General features: G+C 42.6%; 2 protein-coding genes across 3 annotated transcripts; both read right to left on the bottom strand.

Moving 5' to 3' along the window:
- Positions 1–555: 555 nt before the first annotated feature.
- On the bottom strand, positions 556–12,777 carry LOC117731278 (monocarboxylate transporter 2-like). Of its 2 annotated transcripts, XM_034533517.1 has the most exons (5): positions 12,620–12,775; positions 11,578–11,798; positions 7,320–7,463; positions 4,807–5,601; positions 556–1,680 (listed from the first exon to the last, which is right to left on the bottom strand). In XM_034533517.1, exons 1-5 carry the CDS (start codon positions 12,685–12,687, stop codon positions 1,436–1,438), a joined length of 1,473 nt encoding a protein of 490 aa, XP_034389408.1. In that variant the 5' UTR covers positions 12,688–12,775; the 3' UTR covers positions 556–1,435. The 2 variants fall into 2 exon arrangements, with proteins under 2 accessions (XP_034389408.1, XP_034389409.1); XM_034533518.1 differs by lacking the exon at positions 7,320–7,463 and having other exon boundaries at positions 12,620–12,777.
- Positions 12,778–12,960: 183 nt separating this feature from the next.
- Positions 12,961–19,598, bottom strand: kbtbd8 (kelch repeat and BTB (POZ) domain containing 8). The gene is made up of 5 exons (XM_034533379.1): positions 19,556–19,598; positions 17,764–17,971; positions 17,233–17,539; positions 16,210–17,029; positions 12,961–16,011 (listed from the first exon to the last, which is right to left on the bottom strand). The coding sequence occupies exons 1-5, from the start codon at positions 19,569–19,571 to the stop codon at positions 15,548–15,550; spliced, it is 1,815 nt and encodes a 604-aa protein (XP_034389270.1). The 5' UTR covers positions 19,572–19,598; the 3' UTR covers positions 12,961–15,547.
- Between the last annotated feature and the right edge of the window lie 8,223 nt (positions 19,599–27,821).

Genomic DNA, 27,821 nt, shown 5'->3' with positions numbered 1-27,821 from the left:
GTCACAGCGCCCATTGCCTCGCCTCTGGGGTACCTTTCCACCTCGTCATGTCCAGAGACTTTGCCGAACACTCAGGGAAGGGACGGGAGAGTGTGTGTGTGTGTGTGTGTGCGTGTGTGTGTGCGCGCCTGCATTCTAATTTATTGGCCCACTGATTTGCTGATGTGTGTGGAGCTGCATTCAGGTCAGAGTACCCGTCTGGAACACCCGGGCGTTGCTTCATTAGGTGCTCGCGCCCTTAAGCTGCTGACATTCCTAAACTTGTTCCGCAGTCTTCTAATTGTCGTGAAAAATGTGACACAGCCACCAACAGAGAGGCTCTGTGGTAGATCTCGATTTGACGGCTTTTCTCTCATGTCTGTGTCGTTTACCTCAAAACTTTACAATAAGTAATGAAGGGAATGAGACTATTCCTCCTCTCATTTACAGAATATATATATATATATATATACACATATATATACATACTGTATATATATACATACACACACATATATATATATATATACACACACACACACACACACACACACACGAAGAAATAAAACACAAAAATAAGTAAAAGAGGATTTATTAAGCTTAACAATTGTGGTATCCAGGGTTTCAGTGGTACATGTAATAAAATGAAATACAGCTCTTAAAACAAACCAATGCTTCAGTTATCTGGTAAACAGGATCCAAAAAGCTGCCATCACTTTGGAATATAACACCTATAATACCTATAGCACGTGCACACACACACACACACCTTAATAGAAGCTTTAAATTAAAAAAAAAATGTATTACATTGGGTCTAGCCCTATTTACCATGACGGTAAATCTGAATGAATAATACTTTGATGATCGTGGTTTCCGTCAAATTTACTGAACGATTTAATTGTGTAAATCTAACCACTCTCCTGATGTGTAGCATATACAGAAAGTAAAAAGTCACCTGTCTCATTGAGAACCTGTCGCTCCATCCGGCTACACAGCGCAAACGGGGGCTCGGCTTTTAATTGAGGTTTTGTTACAAGTTGTGCACCAGTAAAGCATATAGTCCAGCATTTCATGTGCAAAACCAATTGACTGTTTGAAATAAAAAAGTGAAAAATTAGTGAAAAATATCTGTACAATAACAATTAAAACGGGACAGATTAGATTACCCCGCAACGAACGGCTCGGAATGTGAAGACAAAAAGTGTTTGTTCATGATCATGTGAGAGACACTAACTGCACACATTCGCTGTCAGATACTGAGGCTGTGTGCATTGAAGCCTTCCTTGTGACTTGAGAATGTTGCACAAACAAGCATGTGACTACGGCCCCTCAAATGATTACATGAAACAAACAGAAATGCCTCATTGCAGTCATATTTTCTACACGTCGTTTCCCACCGTTTCAGCTTTGAGCAATAATTAAACGGCACCTCCTTTTACATTTAATTACCATTAAATTAGCATTCTCCGGCCATGGATCTCTCTGGGCTCTGGTATTTTCTTGAGGCCGAGGCGCTCACCAGGTCCTGGTTCTCTATGGTCTTTGTTTGGTTCTGCTCCCTGACCGCCGCTGGCTTCTCCTTCTCCAGCATGTGGTAGTAGTAGATGTTCATGACGAGGAGAAAGAGCCCTCCAGTCACGACCACGCCGCCACACATAAAGAACAGGTACTTGTAGTCCTTATAGATGTCCACCAGATACCCTGTGTGAGAAGGGCAGAAGGGGACAAAGAAGGGATATTTCAATCCGAGGGAGCGTCGCTTGTTCCCATTTTATGCCCCACTAGGTCTAAAACGGTCGGAAATGTTGTACACCATGAAAAAGCACAACACAATATATCACTGAATAGTATCTTTATTCGACCGCTTTACAAGTTTGAAGGTGAAGAGCAAGACCAAACTCTTGGCTTCGGTGTGTGTTTGAGGGATTGAGAGCGAGCGGGGGCCAATTTGAGAAGAGCCATGTCGGAAATGACAGAGGGCCATTACACCCTTCCTGGCTCTCACGGCATCTCTGGGAAGGCAATTTGGATGGCTGCTAGCGAAACGAATCAGAAGAGTCCCATTCTCAGAGCCGTAAATATCGAGCCAAAGTCTGCAGAAAAGTGACAAATGTAGTTTAGATCAGATTTAAGCCTCCAGGTTTTCCGGGTCTTAACGGGATCCCCAAACCCCCCAAGCCCAAACACCCCCCCCTGCCTTTAGGCGTGGAGGATCTCTCTGTCTCAGCATGTATGACGGCCTGTCTCTCTGTCCATCTCACTATATTACAAAGCCTCCTTTATACCACTTCAGAGCCTTATTGAAGCAATAAAAGAGTAATTTAACATAGGAATTATTATTAGTCTTGAAAGTCACCAAAAAGTACAAAACAAACTCATTCAATTTAGTAACGGAAAGAGCATCCTATAATAAAAGCTATGTACATACCTGTAAAAATGATTTAGCCATTTGTTTATCATTTGTCCCCTTAAGAAAAGCCAATTACCAACTTTACCACAAGCAATGATAAGTGTGTGTGTGTGTGTGTGTGTGTGTGTGGTCTTGTACTATACGAGGAGAGGTCACTTAGTATTTTTATCTCAATGCAGTCTGCACTCTCTGATTGATAGCACTCATCTGCTGCGTGTAAGACAATGACCATCACCCTCATTAAGTCAGGCCTTGATTGGCTGAGCGGTAATTAAACCCATCTGGCATGGTCACCTCTTTCTCTTTAAAAAAAAAATAAAAAATGTATTCACAGCTTAATTATGGCCCAGGTACAGGACTTCAATGAGAGTTTGAACTGAACGTCATTAAACACCCAAAGCAAAAGGCTAATTACACCCACTTACCTCACTTCCTCCTAATTGGACCGACCCGGAGGTTTGGGGGTGCAGTAACAAGCGGACTTGTTGGGGGAGATATAACGATTGTGCCCTCTGGAGGGGAATGCGAGACGTGCACTTATTTACCCTATTTAATAATGAGCGCCTCAGAACCGGGTCGCACCAGACAAACTGGGGGGCCTATTCATTTTCACCTCATTAGAACTCGGGTTGGAGGCAAAGGAAAAGTTTGTCGGTGGGCCGATATGTACAGCGGATAAAGTCATGCGGCTACAGCGCTGCACGTCCTCGGTGCATTTACCTCGGACACTACAGAGACAGCTCTTGAATGTTGATATATCCATTGGTGCACAAGCTGAATACCAAATAAGAACTTTTGCCATTTTGTTCATTCTGTGCCCGACAGTTTTTTAAAGTACATCACTTACTAATACTGGTTGAGAACGGTACTCTGTGCTATTGAAAGACACTCATTCCACATACGTGGTTAATGTGATGACGAACAAAATGAGCTAAACCGTGCTATATAACTTATTCTTTCCACATAAGTATGAATGATGGCAGCGACCATCTTGAGTCCAATCGGCCTTAATTAACGTTTGCATCGCTAAAGATGTTCAACAGTATGTTGTACAGAAGCCCTTTTGGGACAAATTTGAGAGTTTGGGCTAAGTACATAACTTGACATGGGCAGCAACTAGCAACTAGTTTCATTATAGATTAACCTAATCCACATTGCTCTGTGAATACATACAACTTTAACATATGCAAAATGATTTTGTCTGCAGAGCAATCACTGCAAAGCTGGCTCATTGGACTCATGTGGCACTTTGTTACACAACATGTGTGCAGCGCAGTGAAAATACTTCTTTTGAGATCATTTTACAAGTCAGTAGCGACCTCAGAAGAAAGCAGCAATACCTCAATTCAAAGTGCTTTTTGTTCCGTTGATGACAATTTGACACCATTTGCTCCTTTTTTCAGAGGCCGTTACCGTCATTAGATATCAGGCTTCTGTTTTTACTGACTCGAGAGAGGAGCTTTTTATAGTGGGAGTTTTTCAAAAGGGAAGCATAGAGGGTAAACAATATCTTTGGGATTACACAGTTGTTTAGACCATGAAGGTAACTGTCCCACACTTCAATCTGAAACTTTCAGAGACAGAAGACTGCTGGAGATGTACAATAAATGACCGGATGGAAAAAAAATGCCTTTTTTTTTTGTATTTGATTGGCTGGTGAACAAAAAAAAAAGAAAGAAAAAGAGTTAAGCAGCTTGTAAATTGATGCTGAGCAATACAAATAAGTAAAAAGGACTGTAACCCATTATACAAGTCCCCAATGACCACATGCATTTAAAAAAGGGACCAACTTAATTTATTAATTAATAATGTATAACATGTGTTAATGATTCATTATGATCAATTGAGGACAAATCCTAGCCCTCTGGTGCATTCGCCTTCTATTATTTTAATATCTAAAAAGAGCTAATATTCTCTTGGGGTTATTATTACTTTTAGTCTGTCCTTCAAAAATAGTTTGGCTGAGATTGTTATCACGATTGGGTCACGCAGCCAGAACACAGCTCCATCCATTAGATCCGATGACTGCACAGGACGCGCAGGCGGAGAGCAACACGGCGAGCGTTTGTGAGACTTTGTGTTTGTTGTCTTCAATATACCATATGCAATATCAAAATGGTAAACGTAAAGGGCAAAGAAAACCTGCGATTGAGATCCATCATTCGTATTGGAGGCCAAATCCTAGAGTAGACTTAATACAAGCCTGAGCAATTACGGTTATTTGTGATTACTTTTTTGTGCACCCAATAACAACCTTAGTGATAAAGTTACAGTAATGACAACGATGCAACACAAAGCACAGCCTGTGACTAAGTCAGAGGAAAACACACAAAGAGCAAGCAAGAAGATTGTGCCTCATACATTTGGATTCTGTCACGTCTGTAAATGGACAGTTTATGGTCGATGTGCGTAGTTACCTGCAGTAGGTGGTCCCAGCAGTATGGGGAAGCACTCGATGATGGTGACCAGTCCAACGGCACTGGGGAAGCGTTCATTTCCCATCAGGTCCATCAGACATTCGAATATCAAGGCAAAAACCATGCCAAAACTCACGCCAAGAAATATAGCATATGCCACCAGGTAGGCATAGCACTTGACCAGTGGGCACAGTAAGTGGCACATGCCATTGAAAACCATGGCAAAGCCAAAGAAGTACTGGATCCTTGGCCGGATCCACTTGCTGCTGGCTATAAGGCCGGTGCCAGGCCGGACGAACATGTCGACGAAGCCCATAATAGAGAGCAGATAGGCTGCGGAGTACTCCTCTACGCCTTGGCGAATAGCATAGGCTGACAGGAACACAATGGGCGCATAGGCACCGAAGATGAAAAAAACGTTCCCAATGAGGTAGATGACGAAGCCTCTATCCTTGAAGAAGGTCAAATCCAAGAACTTCTTGGCGTTGTTCCTGCAGCTTTGTTGGGGCTTCGTGCACAGATTTGGCCGTTCCTCCACTTTCTCTGGCTTACGGGGCAGAACGACAGGCCTCATCAAGGCCCCCGCAACGCAACAGTTGAGCATCAGACCCCCGAGGATGACGAGACTTCCTCTCCAGCCGAACATGTGCAGTAAATATTGGTTGGCGGGGGCCAGCACGCACAGAAACACTGGGCTCCCAGCCATGGCTAGTCCGTTAGCTATGGGACGCTTGTTCAGGAAATACTTGCTGATGATGGTGAGCGATGCATTGAGGTTTAAGGAGAGTCCACAGCCTGCAAGTAGACGGATGGACAAAACTAAACAAACAGTCACATTTCAAAAAGCCTTCCTGAACCTAAACTCCGAGGGGTGCTCGCGAAATTAAAAATCAAGACTGAATCAGCATGGTGCTCATTAAGGTTCCATCTCATTTAACTTTTGCCGGCGAAAATCCCATTAGAGGATGCTCAAATTATTTCAGGAATCATTTCTTATTTTAAATAGAAGTAAGTGGGTAATGCATTCACTCGCTTACCTTTTTACCCCAAAATTAAATTTAATAGAACCCTATTTTCCACGAGGATGAAGAGCTACAGTCAGATGGTTAGGGAGCTTTATTCTTCCTTTCCAATTACAATTTAATTGTCTTTTCTGGTTCCATTATAAAGCTTTTTATGTGAATATCTAATTGTGGGTCTAAAAACAGGATTTATCAAAATGAAGCTTAATAGAAAAAGTGTTAAAAGGAACTCTCCACTGTTTTTCAACCTCATCTCCATGTTCACTGGTCGGGGTGATTATCAATACATAATATAAAGTCAATCAGCTAACAACGGCCCCTAGGTGAAGCATGGCAAGACATGCAAACCCCCCCTCCTCCTCCCATGCAGATGACCTAACCAACCAGCAGGACTCACTAGTGCCGTCATAAGGACACAATTCCTCTTCAGCTTCCCACCAAACACTGCCTAAGCCAGAAGTACCGCCACCTGGGATTTGAACCTCGGGGTTTCTGCCGTCACAAAAAAAAATTATGAAACTGACCTGAACTGAATACTTCACTGCCTCTGAGAAAAAAGATGGAAGCGTTCTATGCAAAGAGGGGGGGGGGGGGGAGATTAGCTATTTTTTTTGCACTTTTGCACCTCACAGCTGAGAAGGTTTTCACTATTTAATGTTTCTACAAACTTCTATCATGACAATTACAACAAGGAAAGTCAATCAAATTTAAAATCTGGGCAAGGAACTGTATATACACAAGGATAAGTATTTACCAAAAGCCACTCACAAAGTCTGGGATGTTTTTCATCATTTTGCTTATATGTGTGTGTATCTGCGTATGCGTGTGTGTAACCATACGTCTTCTAGGTCTGCGAGGTGCGCCAGAGCACAGGGGAGCAGAGCAGGGCACACACATGCCCCCGGGCACCACACATGGCCCAGCCACTTGCTGGGCCTATTAATCCTTCACAACAGTCCTTGGCAGGGTAATGAGCCTCTCAGGGTGGCGGGGAGCCCCCATGTGACGACCATGATCGGAGCCTACGGGAGGGCACACGACCATCCTCTCTGGGATCAGGGACAGGTCTGTCTTAATTACCGTCCTGGTTGTGGTCCCCTTGGTGCTCTAACTGCACCCCAGGAGCCGGGGCAGATGCCCTGGGCCCCCGGCAATCAGCATGTCAGCTCATTCAAGGTGGAGCAGATCTGGCAACGCAGAGATTCTGAAAGGATCTGAAACGGTGCAAACTTTTCCCGACGAAGGTCAGGACTGATGGAAATGCTAAGAAAAGAGGTAAATACGTCGAGGATCCCCCATCGTAGAATTCGTTGGCTTATTCGCTTGATAGCAAACACATGGGTACCTTGTCCTACTTTGGGCTCTAACAATCTATGGAGGCCAGTATGTCAGTAGTCAAATCCATCAACCTGGCCAAAACTTTTCAGGAAGCAGTGTCACAAGATATTGTTAAAAAATAAATGTTAAAAAAAAAAGATCCAAGTACGTTACCTCCAATGACACCAATGAAAAAGTAGAGGTAAACGATGGAGTTCCCAAAAGAAGCGGTTACCATAGAGACTCCACACAGCAGTCCACCCAGTATGACTGTTGGCCGGCTTCCAAAGCGATTAACCAACAGACTGCTCACCGGTCCTGCAAAGAGGAGAAGGATCGGAGAGTCAGAGCGGTTCAGGATTATTATGTTGAATCCCAGTATAACCAGTTAGTATGTGATAAACGTGCTGGTGATGAAGGTTTCACACAGCAGCACCAGTCCTCCCTCTGGTTCTAAAAGCAAGGGCAAAAGGAGATCACAACAGATGATGGAACACCTCCAAACTTTTGCATCCGCTGCGACGCAACTTGGCGACTCATTATACTCTCCCCATATAAAGTAAAATGCCACACTCCCCCATTATCAATCAGCAATTAAACAGCCTTTTATATGCTGTCACTCTTCCCTTCATTCATAACCTTGCCTGAAAGAGTGACATTGCACCACCAGTCCTTCTGCAGAAAATCATAATGAAAACCTTCTTTTCTCCCCTTGCTATATAAAGACCAATCACTTCCATACATTATATATATTTATTTATTTATTTTACTCAATTTATATAGAGAGCATCAATCAAACTAAATATGCTGCCATGATTATTGAATTCTTCCATGCAGACGCTTTTCAAGGAAGTGTTTCTGTGTGGATGATGATAATTGCAAACGGCCCAGTAAGTCATAAGAGGATTACATGTTTGGCAAACACCTCCTGACTTCAAGAGCATGTTTACCACGGCTGAGGAGTCATTTATCAGCGCAGGAGGAAGCAGGATTTGTGCAAAGAGGGAAAGCGTGTTGCCTTAAACTGAATCTGTGCAAACAAAAGTATGTCCATTTTCTAAAACAATATGTAAGCTTCCATACTGATAGAATTCAATGCATGTACTATTTTTTTAAGGAACAAGCCAGCAGGAAGATATAGCCCAAGCTAACAAGAACATTTAAGACCACATGAAACAGTTTGGACCGTCAGCAGAACAGAACATCTTCAATGCATTTCCTACATCTTGAAGCTACTGCAGTGCATTACTATACACTGGAGCCTGTTAGCCGACACAATGCCTACACAGTGTCATCAACCGGTGTTATTCCACAACCAAATAATCCACCAGGATCAGGATTCTTTTCATCATCAATTAATCCGCTCATTAGTTTCTCAAATCAGCAGGCTATAAAATGTCATCAACAACAACAATTTCCAAAAATGCATTAATGGATACAGATAAAATGTCTTGTTTTTGTTTTATTAAGTCCAAAACGCCCCAAAATATGTAGTTTACGATAACAAAAAAGTTGAAAGAAACAGTAAATCCTCACAATTCAGAAGAAAAAAAACAACAACACACATATTAGATATATGCATAAATCAAATCAATCACAACTCAGTCACAATTGGGAGTCCTCTTTCATTTATTATCTTTCTCGCTTCAAGCCGAGCTGTTGAGAACCGTCTTCAACCACTGTGCCTGCTGCACCACTTCAACTACAGCGTTAGGAATAAAAATATCCATCCCGCCGTTAATATAGTTAAGCAGGTGCCTGCGGGGGTCAAAGATAGATCATCTCGCTCTCACTTCTCACTGTAGCACAATAGGGCATCTCCTGCACTACCACCATTTCTACTTCCATTGTAACTTCATCATTCGGGCCTCTTGAGTCAGAGGTTCCCTGAAAAGGCCGTCACGTCTCTCCCATGGGGAACTGGTGTCAGACCCAAGTGTGCTGAACCTTCCTCTGATATATTCCCCCTGTCTCTCTCTCTCCTCCACTGGGTGACATTGCCGAAGCTTCGCCAAGGACAATATGATGAAGCCGTGTGCCTGTGCCACAGTAGAGGGGAATATTTCACCAGTTTGGCCTCTCCGAGTGGAGTGCAGGTGAGTCACACACCCTGGTGTCCCCATAACCTTGAAAGCAGCTCCTGATATATTCAAGTAAAGCCTCCGCAAGACTTTTTTGTTTTGTGTCGTCTAATTACTTTTTCCAAAGTTCTCAAACACACGCTGTGGAAAAGATATTTCAAATTCCACAATTTGTTTTCCCTGTTGGGAAAGCAGTGATGTGCCCGCCCCCCCACCAGTAGTGCTTTGCATTTTGTTTTGGTTGATCAAAATATGTAAAAAAGGTCTACACCGACTCCTTCCTGGCCAATGGAGATTGTCACTTTGTGGTTGAAATAAAGAAATGGGTTCAGACGAGAACAATGACAGGCAAGATGTGGCGTGGATCCAGCAACTCGGTGCCGAGGTTGTGTGGTGCCAACTATCAAATATGTGAGGGAGGCAAAGGAAACACGCCAACCCCATCGCAAAGCAATCTACCAGGAATGTGTGTTTGCAGGTAATTGACTGGCCAATGCAGCACCTTGCCACAAGTCATTGATTGAGTTCCAGCAAAAGTTGAGCCAGGTACAATTTTTTTGTGCTGAATAAGCCATCCGTGCTGGCATCTATCTGCATGGTGAGTCGACAAATGAATCCCATTCAAATGAATAAGAAGGCTGCATTTTGTTGTCCGTCTAGACACAGACGCATGTGGTCACATGATTTATCTGGTCACAAGATGACTAAAAGGATTGAAAAGAAGACGGAAAGAAAACACACAAAGCATCCTTATTTGTCCTGACTTTTGCCAAATCTTTTGAAAACATACAAGAGTTCCACTTCTTCAAAAAGAAACCATTACATTAAACATCCCGGGGAGAGAAACGTCACCATTTGTTTAATCTACTCACAGCTCATAGAAGGGCTTGTGAGTACTAGCAGGCATTGCTGTTGCCTTTAATCTGACTGCTGTTACAGGCCTTGAGTGTTGATTCAAACATTGCAAAGCCAATAATGATACAATTGTAAGAAAGGGAAATCTTCTTCTGGCATCCAACCACTTTTTGTACAACTTGTCCTTGTTATTACAGCTAAATACACTATAGTAACCTGGTTATGGATCCCCCATACACTGAATCCCTCCCTCCTCTCGCTTTGCGTTGTTGACGGTGTAGTTGCTTCCTAATGCGCGATGTTGCACACTGACGTAACAATGTTCAGTTCTTCGAAATCTGCTCTTCTGATTTACAGAATAAGATTTTACAGGCCAAATATCGCCAAATATGTATATGTTCAGATGAAGCCTGAGATAAGTGTAAACAATAAAATAGTTATTCAACTATAATAAGTTTTGTCCTTCAGCTTGTTGGGCGTTATCTATAGTGATGATGGTACAAAATTAAGTTTTAAGTAAAAAAAATTAAAAAAGTGTGTGAAATGTTGTTAATAACTCTGAAATAAAAAATTATCCTGGCCATTCAAATGAAACTGCAGCAGTTAGTCAAATGTAAATATAGACTGACTGTCTTTCAGCCCCCACCCTCAACTCTGGCTGACTTCCAGCATCACTGACGGTGTAAGTGTGGATAGTTAGATGCAAGTCAGGTGAACTACATCATCTGACTTACATCTTTATTTAACTATCCAAAATTACACCGTCAGTGTGGATAGTTAGATGTAAGTCAGGTGAACTACATCACCTGACTTACATCTTTATTTAACTATCCACAATTACACCGTCAGTGTGGATAGTTAAATTTAAGTCAGGTGAGCAACACACGTCAACATTGTGCCTCTCATTAGAAACACAAGCACTATTTCAGTGGGTGCAGTAACTCACGTGAAGTCAATTTTTCAATTATATATATAATTATTCTCCAAATAAATACACAGCGCAACAGTTGTTTTCTTAGTACAGAAGACATCTTATTTTTTGGGGGGTTTTCATATATATAAAAAAAAAAAAAAAAAGTAAAAGTAATGTTTGTCACTCATTTATCAACATGAATCCCAATTAGTATGTCTGCATGGAACAGTAGAATGGTGTGTTGCTTTAAATGTTGGTCCTGCAGTAAAGTGTGGGACGGCATATTCTCCTTGCCTTTGGTAAAGGATGGTCCTGTGTACTCTACGCTAAAGGAGATAGGAAAAGCAGCATTGAAGCACCTTTCCTCGATCTTTTCCACAGTCTTCTTCTTCTTCCCTGACTTTGCAGGCACATTGGTGAATATCCCGGCATATCACCGCCAACTGAGCTCCACGTGGAGTTACCAACTATGTTTCTAATAAAGAAACTGATGTATGAACTATTTGTTTGGTCACAGGGATGCTCGTGATGATTTTTCCATTTGGGCCGGCCAATGTAACGGATACTGATTGAATTAACTCACCGCCTGCATACATGACAGCGAGCATGATGGAGGAGATCCACGCTACCTCACTGTAGCTGGCCCCTAACTGTTCTTGGATGTCAATGAAGAAAACAGAGAGGACTTTGGGCGTGGAGTACGCAAATCCAATAGAAATGTGGGCGCCAACCACCACCATCCAGCCCCAACCACCATCCAGGGGTTTGTAGTCCAACTCATTTTCTGGAGCAGGGGGCATGATCCTGTTCAGAGGGGAACATTGTATTATTAAAACAACAAAACATGCGTTTTTCAATATTTAGCATTGATTTTGTGAATCTAATTTGCGAGCAAAAATGTAAAAAAAGAAAGACTGAATATATAAATTCCAAATGAATTGGCACGTATATATTCTAATACATGGACCTCAATACATTTGGCATGTAAATCAGAAGTGATGCTGTGAAAGGCTTGTTTACATACGTTACGTTTGTAAACACATGGCTACAAACTGATCCCAGCAATATGTCCACAAGGATTAGATGAGAAATGCTGAATATGGAAGACAGATAAAAAAGTAATTCATATGATCATGAAGCAATAAAAGTGGAGCATCTTTGAGTCAACACGTGACAGCGTGCCTCCATGAGTGAGCTCAAACTGAACTCGCGTTTTAAATGCAGTTGTGTTCGTGTGAGCGGTGAGACGGGGAAACGGCATCTGCACTCGGGCCACATGCGTCACAGATGAACACCGACACACTGAGACAAAAGCCTTCCGGCAGGAAACGCTTCGCACCGCACTCAGGTGGCCGAGCCCCAAACTCTTCCGCCCTCACACCGAGACGTCCACGTCAAACCAGCACGCACGCCCCCCCCCCCCCAATGAGTGAGAGAGAGAGAGAGAGAAAGAGAGAGAGAGGGGGGGGGGGGGCACGTGGTTGTCTCGACTCCATTGAAGACCGTGTCCAGAAACTTCGCACGTGGACAGTTGTAGAAAGCACCGGTCACACACAACGTCGCGTCCCGTAACTTCCGGAGAAACACCACCACGAGTATTGTACAAAGTTGGGAGCACACTTTACCTTTTCAGCGAGACGTCCCTCTCCTCAGTCGGCGACCAGGAGTTTGAGCCATCTGCTTTATTTGACATCTAGTCACGTGTCTCTCTCTCTCTCTCTCTCTCTCTCTCTCTCTCACACACGAGGTTTTTTTTTCTCGCAGTTCTGCTGGATTCAGTCTTACTAGTCGACACGTCGTTCAACCCCGCCTAAAGGCCACGTGCTGACCCGGTTACGACATCAGACATAAGTCGCTTCATTGTGGGATGACTTGTGTTTGTACCCTGTGAATGTAAGAAATAACAGCATACTTGTAAAAAAAAAATGTTTTTTTAAAAACACAATAAGAGACGAAATGAACACGATTCACTTTTAATAGTTTTATTTTCCAAATTATGTGCAATGTGAATTTCACAGTTGAGCTCAACCACCACTATAACCCGAAACCCAAAACAGACAAAACCAGCGAAATAAAAAGCATGAACACAATGGAATAGCACCCATAAGTGATACATGTAAATGACCAGAATGAGCTGTGCCTTGCAGCCCGAGGCCTTGAACGCCTCCTAGCTTGTTGTATTACATGACTGGTGTATGAAACGTGAGTTACTTGATCTGTAATGCTTATTTGTGGTGAGATGTTACAAAGAAATACTACTGTCCTACTGATGAGGGGTGGGGAGGGAGGTGATCTTTTTTTTTTTTTTTCTCAACAAATCAGGATTACTCTACCATAACTAAAAATAGGCAATTACATAAAGAAAGAAAAAAAAAAAAAAAAAAGCCACCGGAGACAACAAAAAGAAAATCACATCTATTTTTTTTCAAGTTATAAAAGAAACTGAAGAGAAGTTTAAAAAAAACTGTGCAAGTACAGCAAACCTATAGTACAGTATATTACACATAACAAAAACATTTAAATACAGTACTGTGTATCAGTAGAAATCCTGAGAGTTCTCCGTTCCTGGTTCTCAAATGGCCGTCTGGATGGAGCTCAAACCTTCTGGTTTGAGGGCATTGTTCAAGCCGGGCCAATAAAACACAAGCTCCATGTCAGCCAACAGTGGATCTTCTCTTGGAGAAGTTACATCATATCCTCAAGTCCTTACTGACGGTATCCGTTTCCATGTAAATCTCGCCGATGATTGCTATGTGGTTACTGAAACCCATTTTTTTTCCGTAAAGAAAAGGAGTACTTTTTCAAATAAAAAAAAAACACAAAAGAGAAATGTGTAGTGCAAAGATGACACAGGAACCTGCATGAGGAAAATTGACGGCATTGAAAATGTCACACTTTCACAGGAAACGCCACTCAGTGGTGGGATTAATTATTCTATACAAGATTGTCAAAAAAAAAAAAGGAGACAAAAGGAAAAAAAGCAGCACCAACAATTTGTGCCCTCTGTGTGGATGGCGTGTGAAGACATGGCTGATGAAATAACACCCTGACTTGTTCATATAGTCTGCTCGTTCAGGAGGGTGCTTTCAAAAAGTTTGCAGTGGAGAGTGATTCAGTGCAACGCCGAGTAAGACTTTTCCAATATTCTTTCGTCGTCAGGAGGAGCAGTTTTTGGATCTGTCGGCCCCTTTTTTTCCCCCAAAGCCACAGGCACATTGGCATTCCAAAATTATCTGCACTAAATTACACCAGCACTTCAAGCACTCATGTGACCGCCACACAATCACTGGAACTGTCGTGATGTTCACAAGCGAGACAAGCACACAAAACAAGTAATGCACTTTTTACTAAGGTGATATAACGTAATATAGCCTGATCACAGTTCCATGACTTATTGCTACTACAAAAAAAATCTTTTCAATGTTCAGATCAACAATTAACAAGACCTCAAATGTTTTTTTTGTTTTTTTTTGGCATTTAAGAGGAAGGCTCTTTCAACCGTTTTCAAACGATTATAATCCGATGTCAAAGAACAACCTCAACGCTTAACTGAGCTTTTCACACAGTGGCTTCATCAACACTATGGCCTGAAATATCCCTTTTCTCCTAATCAAAACATATGTGACGTTTCTGAGGTAAGCCTGTTAGTTGGTCTGAACGTTCCACTTAGTGTTGCCACAAATTCGACTCCGTCCTTATTTCTCCAATGTGGAGAGTGAGTATTCTAACATTTCACTTAAGTTGTCTTCGCATGTGACACAAAATGGATGCCAACTCAAAAGAGTGGGAGGTGTGAGGCCCCCATGCGACTGGAATCTCAAACAAAACTTCTAAATAGCTCGGAAGCCACACATAGTGTATTGTTTGACACACTGGCGCATGTGAAGGAAGAGGGAGCCGTAAAAATACCATACAAGCTTCAAAAACACTAAAGTAATGTAAATCACAAGCACACTTCAAATTAAAACTAGTCTATAAAGTAAGCTGAAGAGACTTGAAAACAGAATAGAAAAAAAAACAAGAAAAAACACAAACCTCAGAGCCAGCAACCAACTAATGAGCTATGGTTCTCATCTTACCCGTATGTATATATAGTTTATATAGTCATTTTTTTTTATATATAGATTTATATATATATAGATTTTCACTTTATGCACATAGCACCTATCTCCAGAGGGCACTTTTATCTTGCCATTACCCTCATTTGCATGCTTATCATATGTAAAAATACTAACCTATATGCATCTAAAACAAAGAATGGAACATGGCTCAACAACAAGCAAAGAAATAGGATAATTGCACTTATTATTCAATGTACGGTTTTGTTAAACAAGCATCAGTGTGGGTAGTTGGTGCTGTCTGGAAAAAAAAAAAATACTGCAATCTTTAAAAAGCACCCCATTTTGATCATGTTAAACCAAAGTTTGAACGACTTAAGACGTAACCAAAAATGGCCCTTGTGGTGCAAACCCAAGGTAACACCAGGCACAAGGCAGGCAGGACCACACAACTCCCCTCTGCCTCAGAGGTTGGGGTTCACAAAACCGGCAACCTCAAAGCACTTTCTGTAGACATTGTGGGTAAAGTTTGGCCACCACACATTCAAAATGGCGACCCAAATCCCAGAGGCGGTCAGGTGTCTCATAGACTTTGGTCCAGATATCCGCCTCATCGTCGTACTGGTAAAGGGAGTTCTTGCGGCTGGTGCGAAAGACGTGCTCCTCCACCATCACCTGTGTGGCTCGTACAAACAGGTGTAGCTTGCCTTGCAGCAGCATGGCCTTTATATACGGGCTTGTGGCTTGGTCAAAGGGCAGATCTCTTGTGCGGCACCATGTGTTCTTCTCAATGTCGTAAACCTCCACGGTGAAGGTGCGCTGGTGGTTCCTGCAGATGCCGGCAATGTAGTAGATGCAGTTCTTGTGCAAGGCAGCCAGACCCTGACTGCGCGGGACACTCATCGGGGCAAGATGACTCCAATAGTCCTTACGGGGATCGAAGCAGAAGAAGTATTCACCTGCAGAAAACAAAAATAAATGGAATTTAGAGCCGTGGTCAACTGCTTTAACATACTTTGTCACGTATGTATGTCATACAAATGTCACGTACTGTACGGATTTTCTGAATACTTTCAATGACTGAGAAATAAGACGCCACAAAAATCTTCAATGCACTGTAGAGACCAAATAGTTTCACATAAGCAGCATTGACTGACCTTGGAGGACATAGATGCGGTCCCTGTACTCCACAGCACTATGAAACTCCATGGCCGCTGGCATAGGACTGACTGCTGTCCAACAGTTGTCCCTGGCATCATAGCACTCCACTGACTTTAATGCATTTCGCCCATCACCTTCATATACTCGACCTCCCAGTGCATAAAGCTTCCCACAGCAGTGCACAAGCCTGCAGCCTATCCTCGCTCTCAGCAGAGGTGCACGTGGAAGCCAACGGTTGCCTGCATGTTCGTACTGCCAGAAGTCGCTCTCTGCCCGATGGTCTATGGACACTTCACTGTTGCTCGGTCTGTAACCTCCAGCGATGAAGATGTCATTCTCTGAGGACACCAGGATACCGACCTCCCGGAGATCATTGGGTGGTTTGCAGAGCTTGAACACCCTTCCTGTGGCTGTGTCCAGGCAAGGCACCGTCTGCTTCTTCCCTGAGTGTTTGTGAGCGGCATCAAAGCAGATGACCATCTCAGAAGCAGTCATACCAAGGCGCTGGGGGCAACCATTGGTGCCAGTGAGCCGGGCTTTGGCCTCAGCAGGGTCTTTAGACAGGGAAAGGGCACAAGCGAAGGGGGCAGGTATCCGACTGAGGAAGGCCTCATCCAGCAAGGGCAGACGGATGCATTGGGAAAAAACCTCAGCTAGGTGGGCCTCACGGCCAGACAGATCATGCTCCAGCCAGCGGACAATGCTCTCATAGACATGCTCTTCTTTCTCCACGTTGAGGTCATCATTGTTCAAAATGCTGACCAACTGCACCTTGGTCATCAGGAGGAACTCTTGCTCCCATGACACACACAAGAACTACCACAAAAACATAAAATGTTTCAATGTTTAGCAACCAAAACACACTAGTCAAAAAGACAACACAGTTACAAGAACAAAATAACACAATGTCGTTGAAAACATTTTTATGAAAAGTGGAATATGGTAGCCTCAGAAATAATCATGAAACCACAATGCAAATTACTGTTAAGAAACCAACCCTGTGCTAATGTCTAACTGACCTTCTTGCGGATGTAGTCCTGTGAGCGTTCCCTCAGCTCCTGATGTTCATAGGCATCAGCAAACATGTAGACCCCAATACAGTTCTGGGGGTCCAGTCTGCTGATCATGAACTGGGCACACTGATCCTGCAAGGCAGGAATCTGGAAAATGCTGGCTGCAGTGAACAGGGCCTGGACATTGGACTCAGAGAGCATGACCCTGGATGTGTAGGCATAGTCTAGGACGAGGTTCATGGATTCAGATTCCACCCCAACGATTCTGACCTCAGTCTGGCTGCTCTCTGTAAGGCCACTGGTGAACATGGACCTGATGGTGGAGAAAACACAAATGCTGTGACTACATGAATCAACTCTCACGCAATAACATGCATACATGCAGATTCAAACAGGTTAAAACTTGACAAGGACGTTTGATCTTCATATTACAACATTAATCAGTTCATCCGTAGCCAAGCTGACTGAACCAAGAAAAGATTAACGGCCACTAAATTGAGAAAATACAAACAATTGTAAACATCCAACGTTCCCCACCTAAAATACGGGCTGATTGCTGCGAGGACATTTCTGTGACATGAGAAAGTCATGCCATGGTCCACTTCTACAACGATGTCTGTGAGCTGGGCTTCATCATACAAGGCTTTGAGCTGCTGAAGGATGGTACAGGCATGAACAGCATCTACCCCGTTGTAGTTGGTGCTTGGAGGTGTCCCATTTTGTACTTGTAACAGCTTCCCTACCTCTGAACAACACAAAGAGAAGAGAAAAACACCACAACAGCACAGTTAGAAACAGTATGGATACCACACAACATACTGAAAGACTTGACAAGACTCCTGTGGGGGAAAGTGATTTTCTAAAAGCTCTTAAAATTCTAACTGGTAAACAGTCATTCCTGTTTGCATTTTGAGACCCGTAAATCAGTCACTTGGTATAAAGTTGAGCAGTCTAGGCAAAACAGAAACATTTACATAGAATGTTGGCAACACCTGTGCTGCGGCATACATTTTAACAGCACACAAGATGAGTTTGAGATGACGCAGGTGTTGAAAATACTGACGCCAACTCTAAACCATGCTGAAATAAAAACTAAATGCTTGTTAAAATGTTTATTACAAAATTAAGAGTAACATCTGGTCTAAAAATAGATCACAACATTTCAGGAATTATGATTTACATTGTGTATGAGCCAAGATTATATATATATATATATATATATATATATATATATATATATATATATATATATATATATATATATATATAAATGACTGTGACAAGTCCAATGTTGCTCTCTATCTGAACGTTTCTCACTGTATCAAAGTGTTTTATGTCCTCACTGACCGACCGGTGACCGGGACAACATATGGGCCTATAAACCCGTGGATGCAATGCCCCGATAGTAGTGTCCCCGCGAAGTAAACATGTTTATCACGCGTGTTGTGTGGCAAGTTACACCAGTGGGCCGAAACTGCTGCAGCGTTTCACTTATATGTCGTCTTCTACCCTCAGTCGCCGAGGAACAAAAACTTTCCCAACAAACACCTCGTGTTGTGCGCCGCTAACTCACTAACAGGACAAAGGCTCGCGGCGAGTGTGGAGAAAACTACTGTCTCGCCAGGTGGTAGCTAGCTTGCTAACATCTCGCATTGACCGGTGACTGCAGTAACGTCCACTGTGTGGGGTGGCTAACTGGGCTGAGAGGCACCTGGAGGAATATACAAACTATTGAATGGTTCATAGTGGTTCGTCGGAATGATGTCTGGTTATCTCGCACGAAAGAAACTAAACAGCAAAGCGTAACCGTGACGTTAGCTAGTTGACAAGCAAAAGCGTAACTTTTAGCAGACAGCTAGGCACCGAGCTAACATTAGCGAGCTTTCTTTGGACACAACATTGCGAGATTTAAAAGGGTGATAATAACTCAAAAGGCGTCCAGCACCAACGTGTCGACCTCAGAGAGACGTGACGTTATGGAGCACGCCGTCTGGAGGGACACTACCGAGGACGGTAACTGTAGCCACACTTGTCTAACCTTTGTCTCTTGTCATAAACAAGTGTTTACACAATCAGCTGTGGGTAGCAAGCTAACCGGCCGAAAGTTAGCCAGGCGGCTAGCATTAGCCGCACAGCGAGGCTAACGACAACCAACACTTTTGAGGAGTCGTTTAGAGCCCGACTCCTTTTAACGACTATGCAACATGTCACGACTCTTTCCAGCGGGCTACAACACGATACTCTACGGACATATACACACACACATTTCAACTTTCGAAGGCGTTATTTCAGTCTGATTACTATAGAAAACAATGAAGATTTTGCGAACCTCCACTGGCAGCCATTCTCTCCAGTCTATCTCGGGGCAGACCGAGAAACGTCAGAAAGGGCACAACGGGGCCCCGGAAACAAGGAGCAGCCAATCACAAGAGGAGCCCGGATCTCGCAGCCAATCATATTCCTTTCGTCTGAAAAAGATGGGAGAGAAGAAAAAAAAGAAAAGTTGATGGTCGTATGGGCAAATTATTCACTGTAAAGGAATAACAGACTGCACTCCATATGACTTGAATCAACCCCCAAAAAAGTCGAAGCAGCCAATCTAAACAGATGGATACAGAGTAGTTCAAAGTAGAGAGGAAGCAGTGACCTGAGCTGTCTGATATGACACACATGTTGGAGCACAAAGGGTAGTCATTTCCTACACCATGTGTCCTTAAATATAGACAAGAAGGTGAATCAATTGGTACGAGTTAAGACTATAAGATCAGTAACTAAATAAAATCAAACATCCGGCGGCAGCGCATTGAACATAGAACTTGCATGTACCGTATAGGACTCAGGACCCTATAATAGAAAGTTTAGGATAAGGACATTTTTCAAATTCTACTTTTAGTAAGCTCACGAGGTTATAGACCTGCTTTGTTTGAAAAGTGTCTCGAGATAACGTCTGTTATGAGTTAATGCTATATAAACAAATTGAATTACAGTTAACTCACCATCTCATGTTATTTTGCACATCTCTCTTATTCTGTCCTTGTTGATATATTTCAAATTTTCATTGCAGACCCCCAAGGAAATACATGTATGAAACATATCCTATCACGCGTCTTACTTCTCATATTTGCAGGCTATGGATTCTAGACACACCAGATTATGTTTGCTTCAAGGGCTCAGTTAAGAATATTGTATTTCATATTTTTAAAATAGTGTCTCTACGCTCACATTGGCAGGTGAATCTTCCTGACTTTCTTTGAATTATTTATTTTTCATCCATTCGCTGGCCTTTGCCAGAAAAGACTGTTACATGTGTGTGGCAGGTTACATATATATGCTTATTTAACACGATGATTGTGAAAATAGGGTGAAAATGATGTCAATGTTCCCCCCACTTAACATCCAGGATTTCTGTTTAAATTATCTTGTAGAACTGTATTCTATAAGCCCACAACCCCCGTCACGTGTACTACTATGGTTTTTATTTGTTTGTTTATTTTTTATTAAATAAATTAGGCTTGATATTGGCAGAAAATGTAACAGTCCTGATAAACATTCAACCCACGCAAATAACGCTTAGTTTCAGACCACCACCAAGTTAGTTAAAGTGGCTCATACTGCGAAGAAGTACGTTTTAGGCCAAAATGTTACTCAATTTTCATGCCAACAGGCCGACAGGTCCATAATATACAACAACATTACATAATTTCAGTAGATGTGAAGGAATTATTTGATTTGATCAGAAACAAATAGGCAATTATTACAAAACTCTCTCTATTCAAATGTAAAATGTAAGATTGAAACATTACCAGTTGTCATTTGAATTCTCTATTATTTTGTTGCATATTTCAGGCTTGTCTCACAAATTGTCAACACTAATGAGGCAATGCCCTTTATGGGGACGGCAGTTGATACTTAATTGCAATTTGAGCTCTCCAACAAAGTACAGTGGTGAGTTTGGCTCGATTGGCTCTTTTGACATTTAGAACATGTCGAGGCACCAGCAATCACATGCCGTTGGGAAAAATACACTAATTGCTTTTTACCCTGTGATTGTATGTCATTTCTATATTTTACCGTCTTGTCCTTGAATGTCTGTTGCTTTTAATTAGTAATCGCTTATTAATGGATTTGTGAGAATAATTGCCCAAGCCTGTCTGAGGATGTTATTGTGAAGCAGCATCACAAATGGTGTTGGTTGGTCAACCCATGAGTTCCACGGCTTTCATCTCTGACCACATAATTAAGAGTTGATCTGCTTTCACTGATTACACGCCAACTAGTACTTCAATTCCTATCAATGCTCTTTAACTTCAGACAGCGCCTCAAACCCTCTCAGATCGATTGTCTTCACCTTTGAATGAAAACTGAATGTTTTCCGCCCCTCTAAGTCCCAGAACGTCCACTCTTCATGCCAAACTGTTCTCACGTTTACACGTCAACACTTCACTTGACACCATCTTTCAGTTAATACACTTGAACTGGCACTTTCTTGCAGGACTTGCACTTCAACTGACACGTCTTGCATATTTTTTCACGTACACGTTGTCACTCAACTTCAACTCCTTTCGGTGCCTTCGACCTCCACTGATACTTCAGCTTCGTAAAGCACGGCTTAGACTTGAACTGAACTTCAACTTCTTGCAGTAACTCACTAACTGCCTTCTAAACCCAGTTTTGTTTTTTCAACTTTATTTCTTCAGACACACGAGTCCACACAACAACAAAAACCAATGCAAGAAAAAATAAATGCAATACAAGGACGCCAAGACGCAGGTATATTCATTGCAGTTCAAAAGTCAACAAGAATACCGTGTAACACTTTGTGTTGGCCTTTATGATTTAATTGTGTTTACATGCAGATTGGATAAACTCTTGGAGAGGTGGTTCCGTCAGTGTCTTGTTGTACTATTCATAAGTACGACTACTATGTATAAAAAAGGTTTACATGTGAAATACCGTCCACTGTTACCCAATATGAACTTGAACACTCTCGAGCACCCTTAAGTGCAGAAAGGCAGCACTTCAGACTCTTTTTTATTTTTTTCAAATTCATTTCAAATCCAGTCTGCTCGAGTACACACCAATAATAGAAAATGCGTCACTGTTCAACTTCTAACTGTGTGCGCTGGAGATCCTGGTAACTTTGTTTTTACAACTATACGGTATAACAGAATACTGCCAGCAGCAGCAAAGTAACCATCATCATGAGTGTTGTCCATCAGGATTTTACGACATTGTTTATTTGCTTCCTTTATTACTGATGAAGGCATGGCAATACAATAAACTCAACACCTGCAGCCGACAATAGGCCTACTTTCCTACAGTGCTATTATCAGTGCTGTGCCGGCCGGAAATGCACTCTAACACTGCATAACACTGTAAAATGACAGAAGGGGAGAGAAATAAAAGTACGACTGCAATCTAAGCAATCGATTTCACTTTTTTTTCCAATTTCTTCCCATTCAGCCACAGTGCGGCCTGTGAAATTGGGCCTACCTGCTGTTGAATGAGAGAAAAAGGCTTCCTGGATTCGCTGTTATTTGATGAAAGCTCTGGTTTCTGTTTACCCCTCCACAGATGTCCCTTTTGATACATTGAAACTGATCACCTGCTATCTGCACTTTCTACTCCATCCCCATCTCGCACAGAATGTTCTGGTCTGCACCCCCGAACGAAAGATTTATTATTATAGTGTGCATTCACAATATGATACTGGTTCAGCCCGAAAAACTGCAAGGATGGCCGTAACCGATGAAATTAGAAGAGGCGTCTCCAGAGAATAGGTAGGAAGAGATGGGATCATTGTTTGCTCATTTCAGTTTGTATTCCGAGTAAAACTCTCATTTCTAGGTCCTAAGTGAGGTAAATATGTATATTCATCACTGTTGATATCTAAATAAAGTAGTTTGTGTTTTGTATAATATATATTTACACGAGTAAAAGGGCTTACATTTGGTACTAAGTGTTCTCATCTTCTGGATAAGGCTCCTCTCCACTCCTGCGATCTCTTGGGAAGATGAGGGAAAGTCTGTGCGGGGGGGGGGGGGGGTTAAACGGCGGAGTCGCATGTCGCCAACGTTTGAATTGCAGAACAGAAGAAGAGGAAGAGACCAGATGGGATGCATGAGGAAGAGGAGGCAGGGGGTGTAATTGTAGTTTAAATGAGTGTTTCTGTCAGAGATGGAGGTAATGGGTTATTATATGCCTGTATAAGAATGCCTGCAGATGTTGTGAAGAGCCACGGGTCCCCCCCTTCCCCCCCACCCACCCACCACTCAGGAGGAGACAAATAGGAACACTATGGGAGGCTGCTGTAAATACAGGCTTTGTCCTTCCCCATGTTTAAAATGTCCCCTGACTTCTTACTAACCCCACCTGAGGAACAGATGAGCTGAAGCTACAGCAACTCCACTGCGGCCTCAACCTGCTGAGGAAGTTGTTTGCTAACGGGAGTTCTGCAGCTGCATAACTCCAGATTTGGGCATTGTGTTGAGGGCTTTGTTGATTGTAAATTAAATCGTGAAGTTACGCTTTGATTTAAATGGCGAATACACTTTTACACTTTTTTTTCTCTTTAAACTAAATATGAAGCCAGCAGCCGGTTAGCTTAGCATAGCTTGGCTTTGTCAAAAGTTTGTAAAAAACCCACTAATTAATATGTCATATATTTTTATTAATCTATTTTCTTTAAAAAAAAAACACCAGTATGCCGTTTTTTTTAAATGCCAGACTGTTTCTTGGCCACGAACAGTAACTTTCTGGAGTCCCACGCGTGAACATTAACCCCCAATAAAATGGACAAATGTCGTTTCTGTACAGAATAAACAATAGAAAATATAAAAGTTTAGTAATGGTGAGATTAAGTGGTGCGGAAGGGGGATTGTTTTGTAACCTTTGGACAAACCGTTTCAAAGTGAACTGACTGCTGCTGCTTCATGCCCATGTGAGGAGTGGTTTAAATCTTTTCATCTAACTCGCGGGCAAGATAGCAAATAAGGCCACATCCCAAAATGTTACTAAACTATTCCTTTGAATTGTTTGGCTGAATCTTTCATATTTTGTATCCAACTTAATTTGCAATCGAGGAGTTGAAAGGAGATAAACATTTCTATTTACATCTCAATACTCCAAGTTAGACAGAATTCCTCAAGATCGAGTTTGTTTGAGGAAAGATACGATTGTACAAGTGTCAGTTATTTGGGAGTTATAACGATTGCACCGGTCTGATGCAATCATATAGCGGGCGGTAATGTTATGTGGTCATAATGACTATTCACACTTTCAAAGCTATCATGTGGAGGGCAAACTCTCAGGTTAGCAGAGATGAGCCCGTGAAAGAGAGAAGAAACATAACCACACTGATATCAGAGCTCATGTGTTCTGATCCGTTAGCCAAAAGGCTACGGTGGCGAGTAAGAAGCCGGGGGCTCACGTCGGCTCTGACTTAACTTTGGGGAAAGTCTCACTGAGCTGCTGCCGGGGCGACCCATCGCCTGCCCTTCAAGTTGTAAAAGCAAACAAATAATGCTGCGCTGCCTCCCGCTGCGAGGTCGACTCATTTGTTCCACTTGTCCGGCTGATGGATTTGGTTTGAAAAAATGTGGCTTTTTTTAGCCTCCGCTAATTAGTTAAGGGAGAAGAAGAAAAAACATGCACATCCACACATTTTGTCCAATTTGACACAAGCTTATTTTTTTATTTTTTTTGTTCTCCTAAATCGTTCTCCTGTGGTCTTCTTCACAGACCTGTGCGTCCACTGCATGGTTGAGCTCTCTCTGTGTCAGGGTAAGCCAGAGTGGGGTGTGGGGGGGGGACGCCCAGTGGGGAGGTCTCGGGCTCTAATAGCAGAATCGGATTAGAGGACTCCCCTGGTGTGTGCAGCCATTCACCCATGTGTGAATGCTCTGCCTGTCATCAATATAGAGGCTGGAGCGCGGGGGAGATCTATCAGCAAATCTGATTGCACGCAGAGAATTCTGAGGTCCCGGCAGAAAAGGTCGGGATGGGCTCTTTCCTCCTCTCTCCCACTTTCCTTTTACATTATTTCAGGCCCCAGGAGAGTATTCTCCATCATGTCAATGTAATGTAGCACACAGAGGCAATCATGCAAGCTCTCTGGCCTTGGGGCTGCCTGCTCGGAGGAGAAAATGCAACTTTAGCACTTAATCATCTCACCCATAGCTGCTGCACCAGTCTATGGGAAGGTTTTCCACACAATGTGAAACCAGATCCCTCATGGTGGGCATGCGGTTGTGTATCCCCCCATATCCCGCCTTCCCATTTTGAAGATCAGCAAATTATCTGCCTCAGACCTGCGCTTATATGCCAATTCAGCCCATGCGGAAAAAGACCTCAGTTGGGTGCGATGTTACCCTGCCGACTCCTGCCGGGAACATTTGGATTCACGGATCCCATCTCCTCGCTGAGGAGTGCGCGGCAATCAGAGTCACTCTAGTGTGATCAATGCCGCGCCACTGAGGAGGACCATGATGCATGCCAGAGCGGAGCGACGTGGGGCTTCATTGATATTGGCTTACACGCATACCAGACGTTGCTGCTTCATGTTACGAGGCCACGAGAGTTCACGTTTGATAGGAAACAGATACAGAAAAGCCAGAATGTGTTTGTCCAAGGAAAGAGAAAAGTAGCGCGTGTGTGTGTGTGTGTGTGTAATGCATAGAAATGAACAAGGAGGTGTGTGTATTATCAAGTGATTGATCAGCTGCATGTATGGCTCCAAGGGAAGACATAGGGAGAGGTCAAACAAGACTGTTCCAAATAGACCTGTCGGATTCGGCCTCGGGGAGACCTAACTGGTTAGACAAGGGCGATACCTTTTTATTTTTTTACAACAAGTGCCCTTGCTTTACTGTGTGTGGACTGGACAAGCCCATGTATTATTCACTGGTCTCACTGGGTGATAAATGGGAGAGCCTTCCATTCCTGAAGCAGTGGAATATTCACCAGATCTCTTTTAATCCCATGACCGCGGGCCAAGTCGCTGAATTAGTGGGCAAGGCATAACAGCGCTGCTTAAACTGCAGGGGCAAGGTTGTTTAACCAGGAGATTTATACAAGCTATTTGTTTCATAAATAAGCTGCACGCCGTGTTTTTAGGACATATCTAAAAGGAACACATGTGGGATTTATGCTCAAGATGAATCACATGGTTATGACTACACTGTATATATATATTTTTTCAAACATCTGCACAGTCATTAATTTCTCCTGCCGGCTGCATTTGATGCAATATGAAAGCAATGCATCAGAGCCAGTGGATGGATGCGTTTTGAAACCGCGCCATCTAAAACCAAGAGGCAATCTGTTAATATTAAATCACATTATGTCACAGTTCTCGCAGCGGTTTGTTTCTATTCAATTTATTTTTATTCAGGTCTATAAAACACCACACTGTCGAGTAGTAGTAATTAAAAAAACAAGTATTTTTTTGGGTCTGCCGTGACATGTGTTCCTAAAAACTGATCATTTTTGACAGTTTTGTGTCTGTGTCCATTTATTTTAAACAAGTTGAAGCATATCTCCAGATTTGTGCAGAATTCTATGATTTCTTTTACTTTAGGTGAAAGATGACGTCCGCATAGAATATACGCTTGCGCCCTTTAAATTGAGGCTAAATCCACATCATGCAGACCCTAGCAGACCCTAGAGTAGGCTGTTGTGGCTTTGCTAAGTCTCTTTCTGTCCATTCATTACATTAAAGTTGTACATCTTTAATAAGTTCACAAATATATTTCTCAAATTGGATGAACAAAATCAATTAATTGTTGGTTTTGGTCTTGTTCGAGGATTGATCCATAATATATAATTTCACCAGACCTCTCCTTTAAGTAAAATCAGCAGTATCACAATGTAAAAAATACTGCAATTTATGTCAATGTACTGCATTCAGTATATACGATCTTCAAAGTAACTGGTAGCTCAAGCTTTTAGATTAATATAGAGAAAAGTACAATGTTGGTATCCGATGAAAGGTGTCGTCCCTAAACCACAGACAGCCCTTCAACTGAGACGGATTTTCATGTACTTTTCTGCAGGAGTTTCCTTGACAGACTAAAATCTTGTATTGCAGAGAGACAATTCCCCATTCTCCTCAGCTCTCTCCCTCCATCCTCGGTGGAGTCATATCACAGCAATTTGGAAGAAGCAAAATCCTACAGTACGACTACACAGCCAGCCTTTGTTCCCCCCCACCCCGCCACACACACACACACACACACACACACATACACCGAAACTGGATGTCTGCCACAGAGCTTTCTAGAATACTAATGAGGGTGGTTAGCGAGTCAAAGTTACTGACCTGAGGTGTCGGGACAGGGCGCAGACCAAGGTGTGGTGGGGTTGAGTGCAGCCAGACGCCGTCTGCCACAAGAAGACCAGAAATGTCAGAGTTCATTACCTCCGGCTTGGCTTGCCCTCGGCCGGTCGGGGCTGATAGCAAACTACGCTGGTGTCTCATTTGTCTTATTCTGGGGATTCTTTGGGAAAACGGAGGGATGCACGACGATGTTCTCACACTACAATCAGTGCAGCAAGAGTGAGATGTCTTCCATTATCGCTCACTTTTTTTTATTATT

The sequence above is a fragment of the Cyclopterus lumpus genome, chromosome 5, assembly GCF_009769545.1.
Source record: "Cyclopterus lumpus isolate fCycLum1 chromosome 5, fCycLum1.pri, whole genome shotgun sequence".
Lineage (NCBI taxonomy): Eukaryota > Metazoa > Chordata > Actinopteri > Perciformes > Cyclopteridae > Cyclopterus > Cyclopterus lumpus.
Note: the sequence above shows the minus strand (reverse complement) of the source record. Positions and strands in the feature narration are given on the sequence as shown.

What these genes read in the sequence shown, in the direction of transcription:
- LOC117731278 (XM_034533517.1), bottom strand. Translation starts at nt 12,687, where the DNA reads ATGTCAAATAAAGCAGATGGCTCAAACTCCTGGTCGCCGACTGAGGAG. An exon ending in AGGGACGTCTCGCTGAAAAG is followed by an intron (nt 11,799 to 12,619) that starts GTAAAGTGTGCT and finishes CCCTCTGAACAG; the next exon opens with GATCATGCCCCCTGCTCCAG. An exon ending in CGCTGTCATGTATGCAGGCG is followed by an intron (nt 7,464 to 11,577) that starts GTGAGTTAATTC and finishes TCCTCTTTGCAG; the next exon opens with GACCGGTGAGCAGTCTGTTG.
- kbtbd8 (XM_034533379.1), bottom strand. An exon ending in AGGACTACATCCGCAAGAAG is followed by an intron (nt 17,030 to 17,232) that starts GTCAGTTAGACA and finishes TTTTTGTGGTAG; the next exon opens with TTCTTGTGTGTGTCATGGGA. An exon ending in CCGCATCTATGTCCTCCAAG is followed by an intron (nt 16,012 to 16,209) that starts GTCAGTCAATGC and finishes TGTTTTCTGCAG; the next exon opens with GTGAATACTTCTTCTGCTTC.